Source organism: Sphaerodactylus townsendi, linkage group LG12 (genome assembly GCF_021028975.2).
Source record: "Sphaerodactylus townsendi isolate TG3544 linkage group LG12, MPM_Stown_v2.3, whole genome shotgun sequence".
NCBI lineage: Eukaryota > Metazoa > Chordata > Lepidosauria > Squamata > Sphaerodactylidae > Sphaerodactylus > Sphaerodactylus townsendi.
In genome coordinates, this window is record NC_059436.1 from 55,484,414 (window position 1) to 55,509,656 (window position 25,243).

The 25,243-nt window shown below is 48.7% G+C and overlaps 1 protein-coding gene across 1 annotated transcript in view; it reads right to left on the reverse strand.

Moving 5' to 3' along the window:
• Nucleotides 1-1,376, reverse strand: part of FIBCD1 (fibrinogen C domain containing 1) — a 127,718-nt gene extending 126,342 nt beyond the window's left edge. The window contains exon 1 of the mRNA XM_048512970.1: nucleotides 1,150-1,376. Coding sequence (XP_048368927.1) covers nucleotides 1,150-1,221 — 72 coding nt within the window. The 5' untranslated portion in view covers nucleotides 1,222-1,376. The remainder of the gene's footprint in view (nucleotides 1-1,149) is intronic.
• Nucleotides 1,377-25,243: the final 23,867 nt, after the last annotated feature.

The following is a 25,243-nucleotide window of genomic DNA, read 5'->3' on the forward strand; positions in this document are numbered from 1 at the left end:
TGTAGGGCAAGCACTCGTGAGCCCACTTGTGAGCACGGGGTGTGCGCAGAGGCTGCCCCGTCATTTGCACAAGCCCAGGCGCTCGGACGTGGACGGGCGCGCTTTCCTCCTCTGCCAGTGGTGACCCAAGTGTGGGGGGGGGGGGGGGCTGAGCATCCTCCGGGACCCACTCCGACTGTTGCATAGGTTCCCCCAGGTGTCGCGGCGCGAGGCTGCCAACGCATCACCTGGAGAGCAGCTGCTCCCACAACATGCAGGCTCAATCGAGTGTCTCGCTAGCGCCTTGCTCAGGTGTGCACCTGCATGCCCAAAGTGGCCTGATTCTGACAAAAGGCATTTGGGGGGGGGGGAGAGGGTGTCCTCTGGAACGGCACGGGAGGTGCTGGGCGACTGGAGGGGGCAGGCTGGGAATTTGACCCAGAGGAAGCCTCTCTTGGAGGGGCTCCCAGGCAGGGGCGAGCGGTTCGCCCCCCCCCCCTCGGCAGGTGGATCCGTCCCCGCCCGTTTCCGCAGCCCCGCCGGGGAGAAGCGAAGTGACCGACCCTGCACATAAATAAGCTAAATAATTCAGGGCGACTTTGCCAGCCGCCAGCAGCCACGCGGGGCCCCGGGGCGCCAGCCCAGCCTGGCAAGAGGGGTGCCAACCGCCGCCATCCATCCACACACCTGTTTCCAGAGTGCCCCGGGCCCTGCACCTGCGCCCCCTCCCTCAGGTGACCAGGCGCCGCTCCCGTTTGCAGCCGAGGGTGGGGGGAGCATTGCTCAGGTGTGTGTGTGTGTGTGGGGGGGTGGAGAGCAGGACTCCCTACCAGCCCCCCCCCCCAAAGGGCCAACTCGCGGCCGATGCTGGAGTCCCATTGCGGGGAGGAAGGCAGCCAAGCATCAACAAGAGGGGGAAAGTTTGGGGGAAGAAGGGGCCAGATCCCCGTGGCCCGCCCAAAAGACCCCAACTCTCAACCAGGAGCCTTGGTGCCCCGTTGCGCCTTCACCGCCCCCTAAGACAGGAGGCACCCCCACCCCGTGCCCGACACGAACCGGGTTGCACGTCTGAACCGTTCGCTCGGGTTCAACCCGAGCCCGATGAGCAGGTAGCCAAAAAAGACCCAGGCGCCCCCTCCCCCCGCCGGCCCCCCCGCCCCCGCCTCCTACCTGGCCCTTCTCCTGCGGGCCGGCTTCGAGTTGCGCGGCGCCCCCCACGTGCTTCCAGCGCTCGCTCGCCATCGTCCCGCCCGGCCGGCCGGCGGCTGCAGGCTGCGGGCGCCCCCCAAGTGCGGCCCGGCGGGCGCGATCCGGTAGCTCCTTCCCGGCGGGGATCGAGTGGCTCCTGCTGCTGCTGCTGAGCAGATCCTCTGGCGGGCGGGCTCCGGCGCGCTCCCTCGCTCCCTCGCTCGCTCGCTCCTCCTCCGACTCCCCGGCAGATGCGGACGCGGGGGGGGGGGCGAGGTGAGTGGGGGGAGCGACTGCAAACCAACGGCCCGGAGAGCCGGACGCTTTGGGGGCAGAGGGCAGGTCCTGCCTTGTTCCGGGATCGCCAAAGCCGGGCGGAGGGGGAGCGTGACCAGCCTCCCGGCAGGGCCTGGAGACCTCCCGGAACTAAAACAGGGAGAATGGGTCCGGGGGGGAGGGGATCACCCCTCTCTCGGTGCGTGTCAAGCCCCCTCCCCTCCCCAAGCGCCACCCCCTAACCTCCAGGCACCTCCCAGCCTGGAGTTGGCAACCTGGCCGGCCGCCTTCGTGACCCTGACTTCGCGCCTCGGGGGCGGGGGGGCGGCGGCCGTGGTCTTTTGCCGGAGCAGCCGCTAGGGCGCACGCGGGGGGGGGGGGGGGGGGGGGGGCGGCGATTTGTCCGCTCGTTGCTGTTCTTGCTGGGCGTCCTTCTTCATCTCCCCCCACCGCGCCCTTCGGAACTTCAGCGAAGAAGGACCTGCAGGCCTGCCTTGGCCCACGAAGCTGCTGGAGCCCCCGGCCCGCCTGCCCCCGCCCGCGGAGAACCCCTTGCCTCCCCAGGACAGGAACTCATCCAGGAGCTCAGCAGCAGCCTCGGAGTTGGAGGGTTTTTTGTTTTAAGGAAGGGCTGCTTTGTTCAAAACCCGGGCCCTTCTACAGTTTTGCCAGCTCATAAAAAAGGTACGTCCCATTGGGTTGCCAGCCTCCAGGGGGTGCCTGGAATTACAACTGCTCTCCAGCCTACAGGGATCCCTGCGGCTTCCCCTGAAGAAAATGGCTGGTTGGGAGGGGGAGCCCCTTTGGACTCCATCCCCTCCTCCCCTCCCACCTTCCCCACCAGGCTCCACCCCCCAAATCTCCAAGAATTTCCCAACCCAGAGTTGGAAACCTAACCTGGGTGGCAGCACCCCCCCCCCCCCCCCCGCTTGATCTCAGCCAAGCTGGACAGGGCCATCACCCCAGAGACCCAGGATGGGGTGCCAGTCAGCATCCCTGGCTCTGAGGGCAGAGATCGGGTGGCGTCCTGGCCATGCCTTCCTCTTTGGCCCACCCCAGACAGCCGCTTGGCTGGCTCAGCAAGAGAACCAGCCCTGCCAGCTGGCCGGCCCAGGAACGTCTGTGGCGTTGAACGCACCAGCGTGTCTGTCACACCATCTGATGGCTGTGGTCTCAAGGAGTGAGTTGCCCCCCAGGAATGAATCCATTCCTCAGAGATGGTCGCCTTCCTGCCTTTTGAGTGCTCTAAGTGGCTTACAGATGACCTAATTGTTAGAGCTCATTACAAGGCAGGGGAAACAGTAGTGTTCCTTGGTGCACCGAAGCCCATGCCAGAGCCAAGCAAGTAGGCAAGGAGCCACCACAAAGGAGGCCCCGTCCTGCTCTCGCCCCTGCACCTTGTGGGGACTGAAACACAGGCCTCCGAGCTTAATGATCAGACGATCTCACCGCAGGGACACGGGGTCTTCAGGCACTGCAGAGTCATTCCTTTAGTTATATAAGATTTTAAAGCTGTTTCCCCACTCTCAAAAGCCACCCAATCAAAATAAAAGCAAACAAGAAAAATGAATAGAAATAGAGGAAACCAGCAGAAACACACACACACCAGATTTTTTTAAAAAATAATTTATTTACTTAATTTATACACCACCTCCCCCCCCCCCCGAGGGACCCAAAGCGGCTTATGTTGTTCTCTTCCCCTCTGTTTGATCATCACAACACCTCTGCAAGGTAGAGCAGACTGAAACAGCAAGGGTTTGAACCTGGGTCTGCCAAGGACTCCCAAGGGACAGCAGCCGTCGCCCGCAGAAGTGCCAGGGCACTTGAATGACTCGCAGCATTTCTTGCAGCAGAGGTTTTTTTATGAATCAGAGAGTGCTCGCTTTGACAGATGCAGGGTTTTAAGGACAGGGAGGGTTTATTTCTTTAATAAGGCCTCAGATCAGCCTCAAACCTCAAAGGCTGTTGAGGTGGTTACCCCAGAATCTAGCATATTTTAATCCACCTGTCCTCCCCTGAACTGGAGATAGCAGTCATGGTTCTCCCCTCCTCTAGTTTATCTTCACAATAATCCTGGAAGGTAGGCCCCATCAAGACACAGCAACTGGCCCAAGGTCAGCCAGCAGGGGTAATGGCCAAGAGCGCACAGAACCAAGAGTTCCCCAGTTTTAGTATGAAAACACTACATCATGTTGGTTCTCTTTACAGAAAGCATACTTGAAATACAAAAACCATAAAAATAAACAAGCAGCAATAAAATACGGCAACTATGAAGGCTTGAAGCAACTAAGCAGCAAGAGAAATGGGATACGAGCAATTTCAGATGCCCTGTCAAAGGCTTCATGGCCGGAATAACTGGCTGTTGTGAGTTTTCTGCTCCTGGGACATGCCCCTGAAGATGCCAGCCGTTAGGACCCAAAACTACCACACTTCAGCCACACAGACTGCAAAAACCCACCACAGCCAATTTCAAGTGCATTTAAAGTTACTGCAAGTTACTGGCCAATCCCAAGCGTCTCTGGGCCTGCTCTATAAAGCAGCATGTTGATTGCCCAGGTCAGGGGTCCCCCACCTTTCTGAGTCTGCCAACGTTTTTGGAATTCTGAGGCAGCATGCTGGGCACGGCGACAACGTGGCTTCAAGATGGCTGCCGCAAAAGAGCTGCTGCAGGAGAAGGCAGAACCATCCTTCTAGTGGTCACTACAGCAAGTCTCACACAGGGAAGATCCTTGAGCTGTGGTCCTCTCTGCTGCCAAAGCTACATTTTTTAAAAATCTGCACAGCCAATCAAATCTCCAATGACCAATCAGAAACCTTGCTGGGCAAAAGCCCCACCTCGCCCCACCCACTTTCCTAAAAATAGTTGGAGGCAGAGGCATAGCTACCATGGGGACATCCAGGGACAAGTGTCCCGTGCGCCCCCTTCCGGTGGGCGCAAAAATTGCAGGTTCGTTTGTGGCTTTTTCTATTTTTTAGGGCTTTTTCCATTTTTGGCCTGCAGGGGGTGCGGTTTTTAGGCTAGCGGCACCAAAATTTCAGACTATTAGGTGACTCTGCTGATGATACCAGCCAAGTTTGGTGAAGTTTGGTTCAGGGGGTCCAAAGTTATGGACCCCCAAAATGGTTGACCCCATCCCCTTTTGTTTCCAATGGCAGCTAATGGTAGATGGGGCTACCCTTTTGAGGGTCCCTAACTTTGGGCCCCCTGAACCAAACTTCACTAAACCTGGGTGGTTTCATCAGGAGAGTCTCCTGAAGATAGCCTAAAATTTTGGTATTGTTAGCTTAAACATTGCTCCCCTGGCAGGCACCCTCAAATTTTCCCCAGATTCTCTCTTTAAATCCACCCCCATTGGAGTGGATTTAAAGGGAGAATCTGGGCTCCATAGATTTAAAAAAAACATTGAAAGTATTGTTGAAGGTTTTCACAACCAGATTCAACTGGTTGTTGTGGGTTTTACAGGCTGTGTGGCCGTGGTCTGGTAGATCTTGTTCCTAACGTTTCACCTGTATCTGTAGCTAGCATCTTCAGAGGTTTATCACAGACAGAAGTCTGTTATAAGGGAAGGCTGGACACAGTGTATAACAGACTTCTCCTTTGATACACCTCTGAAGATACCAGCCACAGATGCAGGTGAAACATTAGGAACAAGATCTACCAGACCACGGCCACGCAGCCCAGAAAACCCACAATAACCAACATTGAAAATTATGCTGTTTGGCGGGTGGGTGGGAATCTACCCTGAAACAGCATCATTTTCAATGTTGTTTAAACTAGGGAGCCCTTAAGGTGGATTTGAAAGGAGAATCTGGGCTCTCTAGCTTAAACACCATTAAAAGTGATGCTGTTTCAGGGTAGATTCCCACCTTCAAAAAATAGCATCACTTTCAATGTTGTTTAAACTAGGGAGCCCTGGGTGTGTTCAGATTTGTGTGTTGGGGCATGTTCTATAATGTGATGGTGACTTTGAGATGACCTGGTGCAAAAAATGTTGTTTGGTCGTGGTGGGGGAGAGACGCTGCCCATATGGGGAGGCGCAAAACTCAGATTTTGCCCTGGGCTCCATTTCCCCTAGCTACGCCCCTGCTTGGGGGACACCAGAAAAGGTGTCAGTGGGTCCCATGGTGCCCATGTTGGGGGTCCTCTGGTCTTGAGACTGGGAACCTTTTCTTTTCCCTACCTCCAAAATTTGTCAGGGAGGATCCCTTTAATGAGTGGTACAGTCCCTGCATATTGCATTCCAGGTGGGCAAAAATAAAAAAACAACTTACAACCCAAAGCGTGCTTACCCATTGAAAACAGTGGAAGCTTGTCAAGAATGCAATTGCTGAGCTTTCGACATTGATTCCCAGATCATAAAATATTGGAATTAAATGCTTAGATACTAAAATGAACCAAACACAAAAAGGAAACTCTGGAGTGTAAAACTAAACCGAAGAAGCCATTTTCCACATACCATTAATGGGCTGGGAAGTATTCCCCTCCCCCGCACATAAAAACTTAAATTCCAAGAATCTCTGGATTTTGCAAGAGTTAATGTGACGGTTTCAGAAAAAGAAAGAATAGAAGGCAAGCTTCTTAGGTAAGCTGTATTTTAAGCTGCTTAAGGTTCAGCGCTTTCTCTGGAGAATTGATGCACCCAGCCCTGAGATTTCATGACCAGCGTGCCTAGGACGCTGCAGCCCCTCAAATGAGCGCTGTTTTTGATGCCGGGTGGGTGGGGGATGGGAGGTGCGTTAGCCCATCCTTAGGTCTCGTTGCAACAATCTGCATGACCCCAGACCTGGGCAAATACAGCAGCTGTCAATCACTCTGTGCTCCCTGCTCCACCTGACCGCACCTGTGTGGTTTCCAACCTTGAACCCTTCCTCAGTATTTCTCTGGCTCTGGCAGATTTGGGCTTTCTATGTAGCTGGTCGCATTTTAGCACACAGCTCTTAAAGGTATACAGCATTCATAAAACCAGACAAGTCTGTCCAGGGGAGGGCGAAGTCTACAGACACACACGCACACACACGCACACAAACACACACACACACACGCAAAGCCTACACAGCTGTCCTTTTCTTCCATGTTCCCAAAGGAAGGAGCACTTTTCCATTGGGCAGCCACACTCACACCTGTAAATCTCTTCTTTAATTTTAAACAAGGACAGCCTACAAAGTGGCATGCAAACAAAAATGAAGATCAACGAGATGAAACAGCAGCCAAAAAAGACAGAAGCAGCAGGACAGACTGTGATAAAAGCAGATGCTTCCAGGAAGCTGAAAGTGTTTGTCCCCCAAACTTGGTATTTTAAAGTATACTGCCTCTGACCATGGAGGTTCCCCTAGCCCATCAAAGATGCCTCTTCCAGGAAATGGTCAAATCTCCTTTTAATGTCGGTGATCATCATCTCACCTGCTAGCACCAGATCCCGTAAACTGTGACAAGGACCCCCCTGTGCCCTGAATCTTAAATGACCCCGAGCGCTTCATTCCTTTCAGTCTGTTCTCTCAGCACTTGGCACAGCGGGATCGTCCACCATTCATCTCTCCCGTCCTTTTTCTTTCTAGTGGGACACCTCAGTCACTTCCTTCCACGCTGAGCGAGGGGTGGGTGGGAAGCAGCATCAAGCCAGGGGCAATTTTTGGTGGTTTGCCACGGCCTGCCTCTGTGTGGCCCCCCTGGACTTCCTTGGGGGTCTCCCAACCCCAAGCACTAACCAGGGCCAAAGAGATCAAGCTAACCTGAACCCTCCAGGACAGGGCAAGCTGAGAGAAGGGCTTTGAGAGGCAGCGTGTTGTATTGGCTTAAGAGCAGGTACACTCTAATCTGGAGAACCGGATTTAATTTCCCACTCTGCCACTTGAGCTGTGGAAGCTTTTCTGGTGAACTAGATTAGCTTGTGCACTCCAACACATGCCAGCTGGGTGACCTTGGGCTAGTGACTAGTCACAGCTCTTTGGAGTTCTCTCAGCCCCTCCTACCTCACAAAGTGTTTGTTGGGCGGGGGGGGGGAAGGGAAAGGAGAGATTGAGTCTCCTTACAGGAAAGGGGGGTATAAATCCAAACTCCTCCTTCTTGATGCTCAGCAAAGGGTTGCAAATGCTTCTCAAGTGCTCACTCCGCTGCATCAGGACAAGTGGGAGCAGGCAGCTGAAAGGACTCAAAGGCCAAAGGAAACCTTATTGCTCACACGAGGATGGAAGAGACCAGATGCAAGCACTTTCTCTGCAATGGGGGTCGCAGGAAGTAATCCAGTGGGGAAAGCGAGGGACTGGACAACATTGCTCAGCTAAAAACAGCATTCCTTGCCTACTTCCTGTTCAGGGGCGCAGATTCCCAGGCTGTGCGTTGGATCAGGAGATGCTCAGACCGGTTCAGCTTGTGTCCTGTTTGCTGGTTGCAAGCAAGGACCTGCTTGTCAGCATTCACTTCAGTAGGATGTTGGTTGCTTCATTGGTGTTCAGCAAGTTGCTTCCCCATATTCCTTCCTAACCATGTAGTACATCACAATTTGTTGTTGTTGGCATGCGTGTTCTCACACAGCCTAATCGGGTTTTACTACCCGTGCCCCATCCTTGCTGTGAACCTTTTCCACTCAACAGAAGCTTGCTAAAATCGACACTTAGGTCACTTGCAAACCATGTCAATGAGTCATCTTCTGGCAGCTGGGGGGTGGGATGCAATGCTTGCTTTGTTATTTTAAAAGACCTACATCTCTGGCTGCTGCTCTGCCTGGGCCCTGCTGCATTGGACACACTATGTGGAGGAGGGGTCCCCAACCTTTTCGAGCCTGGGGACACCTTTGGAATTCTGACACAGGGACGTGGGTGCAACCACAAAATGGCTGACACAGGTGGCAGAGCCAGCTGCAAAGATTATGCATCTCTAGTAAATCTTCCATATTTCAGGCAGAAGCTGTGTTCAAATGGGATGCTTCTTAAAATGAATATATTGTCTAAAAATGTTTTCTTGCACACATACAGAGCAGTGCCATGAAGATCCAGGAGCCAGCGATGGAGGAAGCAACATCAAAAATATCTGTACAGTCAATGAGATGTCCAATGGCCAATCAGAAGTCTCCCTGGACAACACCCCCCCCCCCTGGGCCTGCCCCCATTCTAATGGCCCAGAGGTCCATCCATAGGAACCCTGGGGCTCATGGGCACCATCTTGGGGATCTCTGGGGCAGAACAAGGAAGCTGGCTAGAAATTCATAGAGGTGATCTCAATCCAGAGTCACAAGTAGTCTGTTGGATCAACACCCATCCCACCCTCGCTGTGTGGCACCCAGACCAACGTTGAATTGAAATTTTCTATTGGGCAAAATTTCTTCAGAGTCCCATCCGTTTGAGCTGCTGGTCCTTATGGGTGCAGTGGATGCCCCTGGTGGGCCGGCAAGGGGAGGGCAGTCAGGGAAGCCTGCCAAAGGAAAGAGAGGTCCGTCGGGCTTCATTAGCTGAGCTCTTACCCTTGCAGATGGGCAATTCTGGGCGGCTTGGCAGAAGAAGAAAAGGAGGCCTGCCGGCTCGCTGCCCTTCTACACGTCCTGCAGCAATTAATTTTACAGCTGGGCCAATGCAGACACTTAGTTGCAACCCTGGCCTCTTTCACACATGCAGAATAATACATTTTCAATCTACTTTCAATGCACTTTGCAGCTGTGGGGAATAGCAAAATCCACTTGCAAACAGTTGTGAAAGTGGATCGAAAGTGCAATATTCTGCATGTGCGGACGGAGCCCCTGTATCATTTTTGACTTGTTCCCTTGGCATTTGCAACCAATTAGGGCCTTTGTGTGGATGGTATCCCTCCTTGCCATAAATCTCTGCAATTGTGTCCTTTTTGTGCATGCCTCAAAAACAATGCATCTGGTCAAGGGCACAGGGGCAGGTTGTGGCCAGGACACCAAGTCCAAAAAGTGTTTGTTGTCACATTCTGCTTGACCCAGATTCTGACCTGGAAGTGGTGGGCCTAGAGAAAGTTCTTCATGGCCTTGGACACCACATGCTCAAGCCGTGAATCTGAGTCGGGGGGGGGGGGGCAGTGGGACTCTGCTTTGGGGATCCAGAAGATCTCCACCTGGTCTGAGGTCCAGTCCGCAGAATTGCCTGTCAGGACTTGGTGCTTAACTCTGGCCTCAAAGCTGGTGGGTGAGTGGGTGGTTGGGCGGATTTAGTCACTTAAGCAATTTCTACCCTGATCTGTCAGCTTCAAGTGGGGGGGGGGGGACACTCAGGGCAGCATAGCTGCTCCAAACAAGTAAAATATTAGCTAAAATCACCAGAGATGCTGATAACTTTGGCATGCACATACCACCACCAGGCAAATTTCATCTCAATCTAACTCTTGCTTACACATGAAGAGAGTATCTGATCAGGACACCTTGAAGTTTTCTGCAGAAATCCATCTCAAACATTTTGCCCCAGAGTTTTGTTGTTGTGCAACAGCTGCTTGTTCTACGGACCAGGTTATGTCTTGGTAAATAAGAAAATAAGTTTGCAACTTGAAAGGTTGACAAATGGAATCTTCATAGCTGCCGGAGAAGAAGCATGCATGCATCCTCTGGCATCAAGACTGGCCAAATATCAAGTACAGAGTCATTCAGTTTGTTCCCGCTGCACACGTGTCATTAGATGCATCTTATAAATACTCCTACAAAGGACAGGTTGCCTGTTTTCTCACCTGTTCAACAAGCAAGTACGGTAATTGCAAAAGTTGATTGGTTCAGAGGCAGACATTGAGTAAGTCTCAGAAATCTCAAATAGATTTTTCCTGTTAACTGTGTGGCTTTTAACAACTGGAGATAGTAGCAGATATGAGGTGGTGGCAACTGTGAGGGAGCGTTCTGTAACCGTGCACAAACAGATGCATTTGGATTCGTTTAACCTTATCAGTGGGGCTTCAAACTGAGTGAAGTGGGGAAGAGAGACAATATTCAAGTGGGAAGGAGTTCACCCAGTACTAGAGAGAATTGGCTGAAGGTTATGGAGAAAACTGAGTGAATAGTTCAAAAACCCAGCAGTGAGGAGGATGAAACCTTAAATAAGCACCCACGGGGCATGAGCCAAAACCTTATATGTCTCTGTACTAATGCACAAAGCATGGGCAATAAACAGGATGAACTGGAACTCTTAACACATAATAAATATGATATAACTGAAACCTGGATCTCATGATGGATCTCATGACTGGAATGTAATAATTGAGGGGTTACAATGTATTCCAGAGAAATAGATCAATTAGGAAAGATGGAGGAGTAGCACTGTATGTCAGGGATGATTACACCTTTGAGCAGGTCCATGACTTAAATCCTGGGAACCAGGTTGAGAGCATCTGGGTAAAAATTAAGGGAGAGAAAAACAACAGTGATCTCATTGTGGGGGTCTGTAATAGCCAGGCTGAAGAATTGGATGATGCCTTCCTGGAGGAGATAACCAAAGTTTCACAAAGAGAAATAGTAGTAATGGGAGATTTCAATTACCCAGATTTGCTGGGAGTCAAACTCTGCCAAGACTACCAGGTCCCACAATTTCCTCATTTGTCTTGCAGACAATTTCCTGGTCCAGAAGGTGAATGAAGAAACAAGGGGATTGGCTATTTTAGATCTGCTCCTAACCAATAATGATAACCTGATTAATGGGGTGGAAGTGGTAGGTTCCTTAGGTGGGAGTGACCATGTTCTCCTGGAGTTTGTTATACAATGGAAAGGGGATGCCAAGTCTAGTCGGACGCACATTTTAGACTTTAAGAAAGCTGATTTCAGTAAATTTAAGAAACTACTGGGTGTGATCTTATGGTTACGAATACTAAAAGAGAAGGGAGTTCAAGATGGATGGGAATTTCTTAAAAGCGAGATCTTGAAGGCACAATTTCAAACAGTTCCAATGAGGTAAAAAAATGGGAGGTGTCTATAAAGAAACCAGGATGGATGTCTAAAAAACTCAAGTGAGCTAAAATATAAAAGTGACATGTACAAGAAATGGAAAAGAGGGGGCATTACTAAAGAGGAATTCAAACAAATAGCCAAGACATGTAGGGAGAAAGTCAGAAAAGCTAAAGCTCACAATGAGCTCAGACTTGTGAGAAATGTTAAAAACAATAAAAAGGGCTTTTTTGGTTATGACCATAGCAAAAGGAAGAAAAAAGGATATAATAGGGTCATAGTGTGGAGAAGATGATGAAATTCTAACGGGACAGAGAAAAGGCAGAACTATTCAACCCCTCCTTTGCTTTGGTTTTTCCCCAAAAGAAAAGTAGAGCTCAACTGGGGGGAAATGGATCAGAAGATACAGGAAATCCAGCACAGAATAAATAAAGATCTGGTACATGAATATCTGAATACTTTAAATGAATTTAAATCTCCAGGGCCTGATGAACTACATCCCAGGGTATTAAAAGAACTGGCAGAAGTAATCTCAGAGCCACTTGATATAACCTTTGAGAACTGGAGAACAGAAGTCCCAGCAGACTGGAGGAGAGCTAATGTTATCCCCATCTTCAAAAAGGAAATAAAAGAGCACCCAAACAACTGCCTGACATCAATACCAGGGAAGATTCTGGAGCAGACCATTAAGGAAATAATTTGTAAGCACTTGGAAGGGAATAATGTGATCACTGATTTTACTAATTTTATCTCTTTTTTGGATAGAGTGACAGACTTGGTAGATGAAGGGAATGCTGTGGATGTAGCATACTTTGATTTTAGTAAGGCCTTTGACAAGGTGTCCCACAATATTCCTGCTAGTAAGCTGGAAAGACGTGGACTAGACAATGCAACTGTTAGATAGATTTGTGATTGGATGACTACCGAACCCAAAGAGTGCTCATCAATGGCTCATTTTCATCCTGGAGAGAAGTGAGTAGTGGACAGGGTTCTGTCCTGGGCCGAGTGCTATTCAATATTTTTATCAATGACTGGGATAATGAAATGGAGGGCATATTGATCAAATTTGCAGATGATGCCCTGGAGGACAGGGGCAGGATTCAAAATGACCTGGACAGATTAGAGAGATGGGCCAAAACTAACAAAATGAATATCAACAGAGATAAATGTAAGATACTCCACATAGGTGGAAAAAATGAAATGGACAGATATAGGATGGGTGACACCCGGCTTGACAACAGTACATTGAAAGGGATCTGGGAGTCTTAGTAGACCACAAACTGAACATGAGTCAGCAATGTGATATGGCAGCCAAGAAAGCCAATACAATTCTGGGATGCATCAATAAGAGTCTAGTATCTAGATCAATGGAAGTAATTGTTCCACTCTACTCTGTATTGGTCAGACCTCACCTAGAGTACTGTGTTCAGTTCTGGGCACTGCAATTTAAGAAGGATATTGACAAGCTGGAGTGGGTCCAGATAAGGGCAACCAAAATGGTAAAAGGTCTGGAATCCATGCCCAATGAAGAGGGGCTTCGGGAGCTGGGGATGTTTAGTCTGGAGAAGCGAAGGTTGAGGGGGGACATGATAGCTATGTTTACATATTTTAAGGGGTGTTATGTGGAAGAGGGAGCAAGCATGGTTTGTGCTGCCTCAGAGACTAGGACATAAAGTAATGGATTCAAGGTGAAGGAAAAGAGATTCCACCTAAACATTAGGAAGAACTTCCTGACTGTCAGGGCTGTTCTACAGTGGAATTCACTGCCTTGGAGTGTGGTGAAGTCTCTTTCTTCGGAAGTTTTTAAACAGAGACTGGATAAACATATGTCAGGAATGCTTTGACTGTGTGTTCCTACATGGCAGGGGGTTGGGCTTGATGGCTCTTGTGGTCTCTTCCAACTCTATGGTTCAGTGATTCTATGATTAATTCAGGTACATTTCAACAGCTCTGTGAAAAATCAGCTCACTGGTTGCAACAGGTACAAGCTGAATTTTCAGGGGACTGAGCATACCTTACAAGAGAAACCTTCAATAAATATTGCAATGCTCATAAACAACTACTAGCAACTATCTGAAAACCTCAGAAGAATAGTAAAAAGCAATGGTAGATACTAACATCTCATTTAAAAATCAATGTTAGATTAGTGCCAACCATAAAATTGTAACAAAAAAGGAACAACAATGAAAACCAGTGTCAATTATCACTCAGTAATTCAACCTCTACTAACAAAAGAAGCAGAATCCACAGCTGCTCCCTCCGCCCTGAAAACTCTTGGTGGAGAAAACTGGAACCATCCCAGAAATACTGAGGATCTGTATTCTGATCCAGGGACATGCCCATTTACTTCAATCTGGAGAACCAGGTTTGATTCCCCTCTCTGCCACTTTTGCTGTGGAGGTTTATCTGGTGAACCAGATTAGCTCGTGCACTCCAACACATGCCAGCTGGGCTAGTTACAGTTCTTTGGAGGTCTCTCAGCCCCACCTACCTCACAGGGTGCTTGTTGGGGGGGGGGAAGAGAAAGGAGATAGTAAGCCCCTTTGAGTCTCCTTACATGAGAGAAAGGGGGGGATAAATCCATACTACTACTACAACTACAACTACAACAACTACTACTACTACTACCACCACCACCACCACCACCACCACTACTACTACTACTACTACTACTCCTTCTTGCTCGACTCAGGGATAGGATCTGAGCCAGTATCGAGAAGTGTCCGGTTTAGCCTCTTGGCAAGATGAGGCATCTTTGTCCAGGGAACTGTCCCAGGTCCTGCACAGCTCCCACACCAGCTGCTGCAGATTGTTGGGACTTCCTGGGCTCCAGACTTGCATCAGCAAGAGTCCCCCTGCGGACCTTGTTCAGTCCCCTGCAAGTTCCCAGCTTGGGGAGAAAATATTGACAGCCCTCTTGGTGCCCTGAATCCCAATCTAGAGATGAGCAGATGGGGGGATACCAGTACAGAAGAAGACCCAGACACTGGGTCAGAACCTTTTAATGATATTTGTTATCGTATTTTTACTGTATTTTATACTGTATATGTTTACTGTATTTTTACTATATTTTACTTTCTTCAAAAAGCTCGTATGTAGTTCTCTCCTCTTCCATTAAAAAATAACAAAAACCATTTATTAGAAGATTTATACAAAATCTGGGAAAGGCAGTGCAAATACTTTAATCAAAAATCCAGCTGCAAGGGATCTACTGCCATCACTAATACCTGCATTTCCATCAATGTACACCAAACAATGAGCAAAACATAATAAACGGCATCCATAACATAAAATCTAAAACATTTTTCTGGATTTACCTTCAATTAAGTATATAAGGGAGTATATTAAACAAAAACATGCCCTGGTTTCTCTTCAGTTTCTCTTTCACCTTCATTCCCTTCTTCCTTTATCCTCACAACAACTCTGCAAAGTAGGTTACCGTATGTTGAGAGAAAGACTAGCCAGTGGTCAGAGGTTTCAAAGTGGAGGGAAGATTTGAGCCCGTGTCTGCCAATGCCTGCTGCCCCTCAGGACCCATCTCTCAGCCTAACCTGTCCCCCAAGGTTCTTGCAAAGATAAAATACAATGTGAGGATGCAAAATGGGGTGTGAGATTGTTGTGAGAATGAGGCGGGGTGGAGGAAGCCAGAAAGCACTGGTGCAATAAAGATGCACTAAAGCAGTGACTACATTCCACCACCCACATTTCAAATACCTGACCTGACTAGTCTGTATTATATTTTTATTCAGAATTCCAGCTTTGCAGAGCTTTGCAGGCTTGTTTCGTGCACCACAGAGGTCAGATGAGAGATTCTGACAACTCCAACATTATACAGATCGTCCCTCCTGTCCTCCCCCTCCCCCTCCCCCTCTTAATGAGGCATGGAGGGGACAGCAGAGCTGGATTCTTGGGAGAGATCTTTTAAAGCTGTCTGTTTTGGGGGACCCGGAGTAGCATCTACTTTTGTTTTTCTCATGGACTAAAGGGAGCTTTAATGAAGCTAAAAGAATGCACGATCTGGCCTTCTCACGGCCCATTAGCATTCCACGTTCCCAAACACTCTAGGCCACAGAGACCAGGAAATCTGGAGCCAGAGAGGACAGGGGAATGCATTTCTATCACGAGTCAGCAGGGCCACATTTTTTGGGCACAGAAAAACAACGTGGATGGTTGGGGACATGCTAATTAATACAATTTGGTTTATTTCTGGGAAGAGGAGGCGAGACGAGAAATATCCTTTATGCTCTTAGTGTGTTTGTCTGGTTTTCTGATGATAGTGCAGGGCTGGATGGGATATGAAAACTGCCCTGGACCAAGCAGAGGCAATTGGCCCCTGTAATGCTCACAGCCCCACAGAGACACCCCCCCGCCCCCACGCTGCTCGGCTCAGATCCAGGCTGTGGCAACAAGGACAACAATTGCTGGCTTGAACACCCCGTTGCCTTCATTATCACGGCCCAGTTCCCAGCTTAATGGGGGGGGGGGCTGCTCATGTGGGTGAGATTCTAATCTCCAGAGGTCATAACTTCCAAACCCCACAACGCTGCAGTTGTGCGAAGGGGCAACCCTCTTGGGTTGCTAAGGCAAGAGATGCTCAGAGGTGGTTTGCCATTGATTGTTTCTGCATAGCAACCCTGGACTTCCTCAGTGGTCTCCCATCTAAGTCCCAATGAAGACTGCTCCTTCTTATCTCCTGAGCCTGGCCCATCTAGGTTGCGGACGGGGTGTGTGACCATCAAGTTGCAGCCAATTTATGGCCATCACGAAGGGTTTCCAAGACCAGAGGCATAAAAACATCAACTGCCTCTGTGTGACCTTCTTGGTGGTCTCTCATTGAACTTCTAACCAGAATTGACCCTGCTTAGCTTCTGAAATCTGATGAGATTGGGCTAGCGGCCTGAACCATTCCAGTCAGGGCTTCAGAGCTATACCCAAACTTAGGTCGTTTCCGCACGGCCATGCTGAGGGTTGGGTCGGCGTACATGACGCCAACCCAACCCCCCTGGGACCGTTCACACGAATGGTCCCGGAAACTACCGGGAAGACGGCTTTCCCGATCGACTTACCTTCCCTGCGACCATCCGGCGCATCACCGAGGCCCTGTGTGACCGCTCTGGATTCGCAGGGCAGGGGGGCATGTCCCCAGGCCTTGGCAACGCGCCAGACGGTCGCAGGGAAGGTAAGTCAATTGGGAAAGGGGGGAGGGATGGCGCCTTCCAGCTGCTGCCATTCGCACAGCAGCGGTTGGAAGCCGCTGTTTCCCAAAAACCTCGCTCATGAGTCAACAGTGTGATGCAGTCACCAAGAAAGCCAATGCGATTCTGGGCTGTATCAATAGGAGCATAGTGTCTAGATCGAGGGATGTAATTGTACCTCTTTATTCTGCATTGGTTAGACCTCATCTGGAACTGTTCTGGGCACCGCAATTGAAGAAAGATATTGACAAGCTGGAACGGATCCAGAAGAGGGCAACCAAAATGGTAAAAAGTCTGGAATCCATGCTCTACAAGGAGAGACGGTGTTGGGGATGTTAAGTTTGGTGAAGAGAAGGTTAAGAGGTGACATGATAGCCATGTTTACATATTTGAAGGGGTGTCATGTTGGTGAGGGAGCAAGCTTGTTTTATGCTTCCCTGGAGACTAGGACACGGAGTGATAGGTTCAAGGTGAAGGAAAAGAAATTTCACCTAAACATTAGGAAGAACTTCCTGACTGTTAAGGCTCTTTGACAGTGGAATGCACTGCCTTGGAGTGTGGTGGAGTCTCCTTCTTTGGAGGTTTTTAAAGAGAGGCTGGATGGCCATCTGTCAGGAGTGCTTTGATTGTGTGTTCCTGCACTGCAGGGGGTGACTTGATGGGGCTTGGGGTCTCTTCCAACTCTATGGCCGTTTCCGCACGGCGGTGGAAATGGCTGGGTCGGCGCATTCCGCGCCGACCCAAAGACGCTGGGACCGTCTGCACGGACGGTCCTGGGAGGAGGTGGGATGCCGGCGCCGCGGAGCCCCGCCGCCCCGCCCCCCTGCGTGTCCCTGGGCCTCCTGCACGTCGCCGAGGCCTGGGGACACGCCCCCTGGCCCTGCGTGCCTGCTCGAGTGGCGCAGGCCAGGGGGGCGTGTCCCCAGGCCTTGGCGATGCGCCGGAGGCCCAGGGACAAGGTAAGTGCCGGGTGGGGGAGGCGGCATGAAGCCGCTGCCCTTCGCTCGGCAGCGGCTTCAAGGCGGCATATTCCGGAAAAGAACGCTTCCCAGCGTTCTGGGAATACGCCGGCTGCGGGCCAGCCAGGCGGCGCGAGGGCGGCGCGGCGGCGCTGCAGCTGCGCCCCCCGTGCGAATGGCGGCCTGGAGACGGCGTTTTTACCATCTCCAGGCTGTCATTTTCTGCCCGTGCGGAAACGGCCTATGATTCTGTGATACTAAGGTCATGTTTGTGATCTCTCCTGACTTCTTGAGGTAAGGCAGGATCAATGAATGAATCATTTACTTTGTATTTTGTTGGCACATAGGACTGATTGATGTTTGCTTCCCAACCCGATTTAATGTGCTGGGGATAAACTTGCATGACCTGATGCCTGGAGATATCAGGGAGCAATACTTTTTGTATGCATTCCACCAGTGACATGCTATGAACACCCAAGGAAACCCTGAATAGTCTGCATTTTGGATGCTTTCATGGTCTGGGAGTATTTGAAGAAGGGCCTTTTTTGTGGTGGCCTCTTCCTTTTGGAATACTTTCCTCTGAGCAAAGATTTGAGCAAAGAGTGTCTTCAAGTGAATATCCAGCACAACAGCTTCATCACACATTCTACACACCAGATATGCAGCAACATCTTCTTGACTGTTGGCCAGGATAAGAGCACAAGCAAAGGCCTCATGGATCAGACCAGCAAGGGTCCATCTAGTCCAGCATCCTGTCTCACACAGTGGCCAACCAGTTCTTCCAGAGGGCCAGCAATGGGGCGCAGAGGCTGTCCACTAGGCTGAATCGAGGGAAAGTTCCTCAGGGTCAGTGAGTCAGGCATGTAGACTCCTGTTCCATCTGGTGTTGGTGGGGTCAGTTTAGCCTGAATTAAGTGACTTTTCTGCGCAACTGTGGTCACAGCCGGCCTTGTTAGTGGGTTGGAATCACTGACTGGCTTACCACAGGGAATCCTGATGTGCTGCTTTAATGTGGAATCTACCTGTTTCAGCATTCTGTTTTCTACTCACCTTGGTTTTCTACTCACCTGGTGATTCAAATGAGGGTGGGGAAACTGTGAAAACAACAATGGAGCCCATTAGCCAAACAGTTTGACAAGATTTATACTACTTGAAATGACATATTTACTTAGGTGCGTATTTATGCTATGTTGGTGCCCCCGTGTTATAGTTAAGAGCAGTGGACGGTACTCTGGGGAACCCAGTTTGTTTTCCCCACTCCTCTGCTTGAAGCCTGCTGGGTGACCTTGGACCAGTCGCAGTTCTTCGGACCTCTCTCAACCCTACCTGCCTCACAAGGTGTCTGTTCTGGGGAGAGGAAAGGAAAGGAGTTTGTAAGCTGCTTTGAGATTCCTAAAAGTTAGAGAAGAGGGGGGTATAAAAACCAAGTCGTCGTCGTCGTCTTCTTCTTCTTGCATGTTTTGTTTTCTGGTCACTTCTGGGGCCAAAATGGATTGGAAAAGCAACAGAGCTAGGCACCGAAACAGGGAAGCAACACTATTTCATAGGGTTAATTTCAATCTACAGGGCCTCCAAGAGCCACAGGAGGAGCATGATAGAGGCCTTGAAATCCTGCATGGTTTGGAGAGTCCAGAGACACACACACACAACCTTTTCTCCCTGTCCCAAGATACTGGCACTTGGAGACACCCAATTTGGTTGGCAGGAAGGTGATTCAGGACAGACAAAATAAAATTTCTGCCACTGGATGCCATGATGGCTATTTGGCTTTAAAAGAGATGAGACAAATGGGGAGTGGTGATTAGTTAAATGGAATCTCTGTATTCAGGGGCAATCTACCTCAGATTGCCTGCTGCTTTCAGGACAAGACTTCGGCCTCTACAGGGCTGCCAAGAGCCACTGTGGGCCCCCAGAGAGATACACCCCCATCTGGTCCAAACATTCTATAAAACTAATCACAGGACTTTCTCAACACTTTGACTTTCCAGTGTGACCAGGGGATCTGCAATACTATCCCCAAATGCTCTGAGTGGCCCTGAGCTGTTGGATTTCTGCTTTCAGGCATTCTAGGATCTGTGGAAACCAGCAGGCTGAACCAGACGGAGCTTTGCTCAGGTTCAGCAGAATTCTTCAGAAGTAACATTTTCACGACCTCTCTTCTGTCACTCTTTGCTTAGCGAGAACTCCAACACTAGAAGTGATGATGGCTGAGATCTGAGCACCTGGGGAGTGGGTCTTCAGAGAGGTCAGCAATGGAAAGGGAAGGGTTTAGCTCCCCTGACTCAAATGCCATTTCTGCCTTTAAAAGCAGATTCCCTGCCTCCCAGCCAGCGTCTTTCTACTTATATCCAAAATTTTGTCCAAGGGGCTTAGGAGAGACAAGCAGAATTCTGCTTTCCCCATTTTATCCTCACCCTGCAAGGTAACTTTGAGTGAGTGTGAATGACTGGCCCACAGTCATGCAATCAGTTTCCACAGAACAGCAGGAATCCGAACCTGGGTGTCTCCAATTTGAATCTGACCCTGTATCTACTATGCTACACTCTCTTGCTACCTCCCTGGGGCACTGCATAGCTTTATCTAGGGATACACATATTTCCTCTGCACTTGTTTGGCCTCCGACCCTTAAGCCAATAAACAGACTCGGAAGTATTGATCAGTAGCATTTATTGAATAGGCATCAAACTTGGCTAAGCTAGTCCTGACGAAGCTGCCGTTCACAGTCCCCTTTATTCACCCTCCTGTTTCCCCAACAGCTTCTTTTTGTTTTTAGAGCTCAGGCGCCCCAAGGCCGGCGGCAGGTAGCAAGAGAGCGCCACCTGGCTTCCTCCCCTATGAGATAACGGATGTAACACAGTTCCCATGGAACAGGAATGCCAGGGGAAGCCTAGTTGTCTATAGAGCATGTGAAGCCATAAAGTAAAGATCAAGGAAAGAGTGCACAGATGGCAGTGGTCTGTGCAGGATATAGCAGGATGGTCACGTATATCTTTCTAGCAGCAGCAATTTGTTATTTTAAGCAGTTGCATGGTTTTGGGAATGTATCCCAATCACCTAGGCTCATTCCGCACATGCAGAATAATGCACTTTCAAACTGCTTTCAGTGCTCTTTGAAGCTGTGCGGAATAGCAAAACCCACTTGCAAACAGTTGTGAAAGTGGTTTGAAAACGCATTATTTTGCGTGTGCGGAAGGGGCCCTAGATAGCATCCCCCTGACAGCTCTGTTCCATTCTGCATGGGGGTGCATCTACCTGCTGCATTCCACTCCTCCTGAGGAAGGGAAGGACTCGGATATTAGGACAGTCCTGACACAAATGGTGCTCAGTGGTGCTGGTGGGTCCACTTGCCTTGGACCCGGTACACTGGGGGTTGGCTCATTCATCGCGATTGTTGTCTTGGGAACTTTGTGAGAAATGTCACAGCTGCCACCAAGGACAGGGCCATTTCTGTTGTGGCCTCTCATCTCAGGACTGCCTTCCCAATTCTATTGGCACACATTTTCTTGCCTTTCTGGTCTCAACATTTTCTTGTTACATGCCTAAATATTTGCTGTTTGTTCAGCTTCTTCTTTCACTTGTGTATTTGCTCTTTGACTTTTTCATCTATGCTGACTGCTTAGTGGTTTTATCGCATTTTGTGTTGTTTATGCTTTTTGTTATTGGGGGGGGGGGTGCCTCTGTGCTGTAGTGCACGTTTATCTCTGCTTCTGGTTGTTATGGTTCAAGATAATTTTGTTCCTTTCCCCAGGTTTGATTGTCTTTTGGAAGTAGCACCATGCAAACTTGGAGGGTGGAAAATGTGGTTCCTTGAGACCAGTACAGCACCCAAGCTTCCAGCTGCCAAGTGGTACAACCACCTGCCCTGATTGTAAACAGGGGTGAGTCAGAAGGGAGGTTGAGCTGCCAGTGTGAAGAGCTGGACTTGCCAATGAGAGCAGGCATGGAAGCCAATGAGGAGAGACATGGAGAGGAGGAAGAGCTGCTGGGTCACATGCCTGCCCTTCAGCCCAAATGGCAGAGACTGGAGATATCAGGGAGCATTCCACCAGAGACATGCTACGAACACCCAAGGAAACCCTGAATATACTCAGAGCTAGAAGGGGGCCAACACCAAGAAGATCCACACTGCTAAGAGTACTCTTTAGGGCAGTGGTGGTGAACCTTTGGCACTCCAGATGTTATGGACTACAATTCCCATCAGCCCCTGCCAGCATGGCCAATTGGCCATGCTGGCAGAGACTGATGGGAATTGTAGTCCATAACATCTGGAGTGCCAAAGGTTCGCCACCACGGCTTTAGGGAGTGCTGTAATGTACCTGCCTTAGGGCGGTAGAGGACACACCTCCACTGGTTCACAGGCAGAGAGAAAGGCTTGCTCTGCCAGATCTGGTTAGTTTCATGCTCACAGCTGGGAAGGAAAGACAATGCCCAACCCTCCTCAGTTCTGCCAGCCAGTGTGGTGCAGTGGGCACAGTTATGGGCAACCTGACTTTGAATCCCCTTTTTACAGTGGAGGCCCACTGGGTGACCTCAGACCCATCACAAACTGTCAGCGTGGCCTACCTCACAGGGATGCTGTTGAGAGAAAGTGGAGCAGGGGAGAACAACGGTTGAAAAAACACTTTGAGTTCCAACTGGGGAGAAAAGTGGGATATAAATAAATAAATGTGTGTGAATACACAGCATAAATGCACAACTGTTATCTCTTATGGGGGTCTTCATTCAGGGTCAGGAGAATGCAGCTCTGAGCCCTCCCCCCTCCCAGTAGACCTGTGCATCTTCTCACAGCACCAAACAAATTACATTTAATCCATCAATCAAGTCATAATAAACAAACAAGGCGAGCACCCATTAGTTAAACATTTATTGTATACAACAATACAAGTACTGAGCAATAAAATGTTAGTTACACACAGATTAAAACAGCAGGCAACACAAGTCTAAAACATCCAATCAACAGATTGAATTGGCGACTTTCTTTAAAAGCTCCTTAGCTTGCGTTTTCTTGACTGCCAGGGCAAAAAGTGCCATTGTACAGGAGTCAGTGTGAGTGTCCGATTACAAGAAAGCTAGTTTGTCGTGATCAGAAAAAAGGTGTGTCCTGGGAATTATCTTATCAATAATTTTTTTCCTAGGATTTGAATACAAGGGACAGGTCAGGACATAATGGGGAAGATCTTCCAAGTTGGAGTTCCCGCATATGCAAAAATGTTGGGGCTGTGGTGTTTGAGAGTATCACCCATTAAGGATAGCCAATGGCATTGTTTGAAATTGTAATGAAGTTAATGCTGCTCTTAGTTTTTAAAAATTGAGATATTTACCAGATATAAAGCTCTGATCCCTTTTAATTACACCATACCATGGGACAGATTGCCTGTCTGTCTTATCTTGGCGTCACCTTCATAGACCCAGTCTCGCAGATCGGCATTGTTCGCTGAAGACCTTAGAAGATCATCTGGGATGGTTGGAATGAGCGAATAGTGTCAAAAGAACCATTCTCATTTATTTATTTATTTGTTTGTTGTTTGGTTTTCTATACCTCCCTATCCCCGAAGAGCTCTGTTACATTGATTGTCAAAGGAGTCCATGTTGGCTGTCATGTTTTCCTTCCAGGATTTTAAAACTGCTAGATGGGCACAAGCTTTGATCAAACGGAGGCGAGCTCGTCCCTCACTGGGGCTGCTGGAGGTCCCTTTGGAAGTGCCAATGCCCCGCTAGGAAAGAGGTGTTGGATGGGTTCCAGGTTTTGACCACTTGCTTTTTCCACCCCCAGACTTTGATGCTATAGAGCAGATGAGAGATGAGCTTGCTTACAAGAAGTTCCAAGACTGGGTCTACAAGAAACCTTCCTTTAGTACAGTAAAATCTCAAGATCACACCTATGATCTTTAAGGCTGAGGCTCTTACAGTTGCCAGGTAGACACTGCAGTTCAGGGTCTCTCTGAAGATAATTCCCAGATATTTAAAGGAACTACATTGCTCAGTGGAATTACTGTGTACACTCCACATACTTTTTTGGTCTTTTCCTAAAGACCTTTGGTTTTGTGTAACTGATGGAAAGTGCCTCCCTTCTTACTTTTTAACCTAGTTCCGGTAAGGGAAATTAGAATCATACCATGTTCACAAAATAAGATGGAAACTTTCTGCTGACCAATAGAAGGGGAACAATCTCTGCACCAGATAATCTCTGCACTATATCATTTATGTATAGATTGAAAAGCAATGGAGCCAGTACACATCCTTGTTTTACTCCATTTGTAACCAGAATTTCATTGGTTAGGGAGTCTGAGATGCCCACTCTAATTCTGGCATATGTGTCTGAGCATAATTCACGCAGAAGGAATAGAAGGAGTTTATCATTGTTCAATGTCATTCATTTCATCCAAACTCTATTCCTATTGCTTGAATCAAAAGTTTTGGCCAGATCAACAAATACAGGGCTCTGGTAGGTCCTTTCATACCAGAGGGTTTGACCATGACCAATGGTAGGCTGCCCCTTTTTAAAGCCCACTTGGTGTGGATATATGATGTGGTTATTATTATTATTATTATTATTATTATTATTATTATTATTATTATTATTATTATTATTAATAATAATAATAATAATAATAATAATAATAATAATAATAATAATAATAATAATAATAATAATAATAATAATAATAATAATAATAATAATAATAAACCGCCCTCCCCCGAAGGGCTCAGGGCGGTAATTGGTAATCCAATCCTCAAGTTTGGTAATCCAATCCTCAAGTTTGAGAAATAAAAATTTACCGTAAATTTTTGATGCTGTGTTGAATAAGCTTATTAGGTGGCAGGTGTGGGGGTCAGTTTCATCGCCGTTCTTATAGATGGGAATCACTATGCTTAGCTTCCAGCCATCAGGAAAGGTTCCTGATTCGTTAATTTGGGTAAAGATCCTAGCTAGGATAGGAGCCCACCAGTTGGGAAAAGTTTTAAATAGATCGAGAGGAATTAAATCTTCCCCAGGTGGTTTACCAGAAGCCATAGATTTGATAAGGCTTTGACCTTCATACTCTGTCACTGAGGGCCAGGTGGGTAAACTTGTCAGCTCGATAGAACATGCCTGATTACTTTCTACTCTAGAGGAAGGTGCGTACAGAGAATCCCATGGGCCGGGGGGAGAAATGTGTGTGCCAAATGTTTCCAGGAATTTGGGCTTCCATTTGCTGAAGTGTGGTGCCCCTGGACTGTTTAATAATGAGACTCTGTGTCCAGATGATTTCTTTATTATGAAACAACATCAGGAATAAGCATTTACACCTCTATTGCCAGAACTGAAACACAAGCAGCAAAGCGTCCTCCGTTATACCCCACATCATGTCTCCACATCAGACAATCCCACCCCTAAAACCCAGTTCCCAATGGGAGATGGCACCCCGCCAGTCCCACAGCCCAGAGACAATGCAGTCTCCTCTGGAGTCAAAACAACCTACATTCCACACTACTGATAGAACTACAATGGCAGGTGTCTAATGGGCTAATAAGGCATTTCTCAGGAAGTGAAAGAACAAAGAGTAAGACAGTACAACCATCTTGATGAAGAAGGAGGGGGAATGAGGAGAGAATGGACCCCACGTCCCAGCTGGGAGTCGTGCCAGGATCAAACCAGAAATGGGCTGATCATAACGTGAAGAGATCTCCCTTTCCCAGAGGAAATAAGATCCCCCAAATGGGACTCTTCCTTCTCCTTTACTGCCTGATCTAATTTTTTCCAAAGCTGTCTGGCCAGATCAAATTTCTTGCT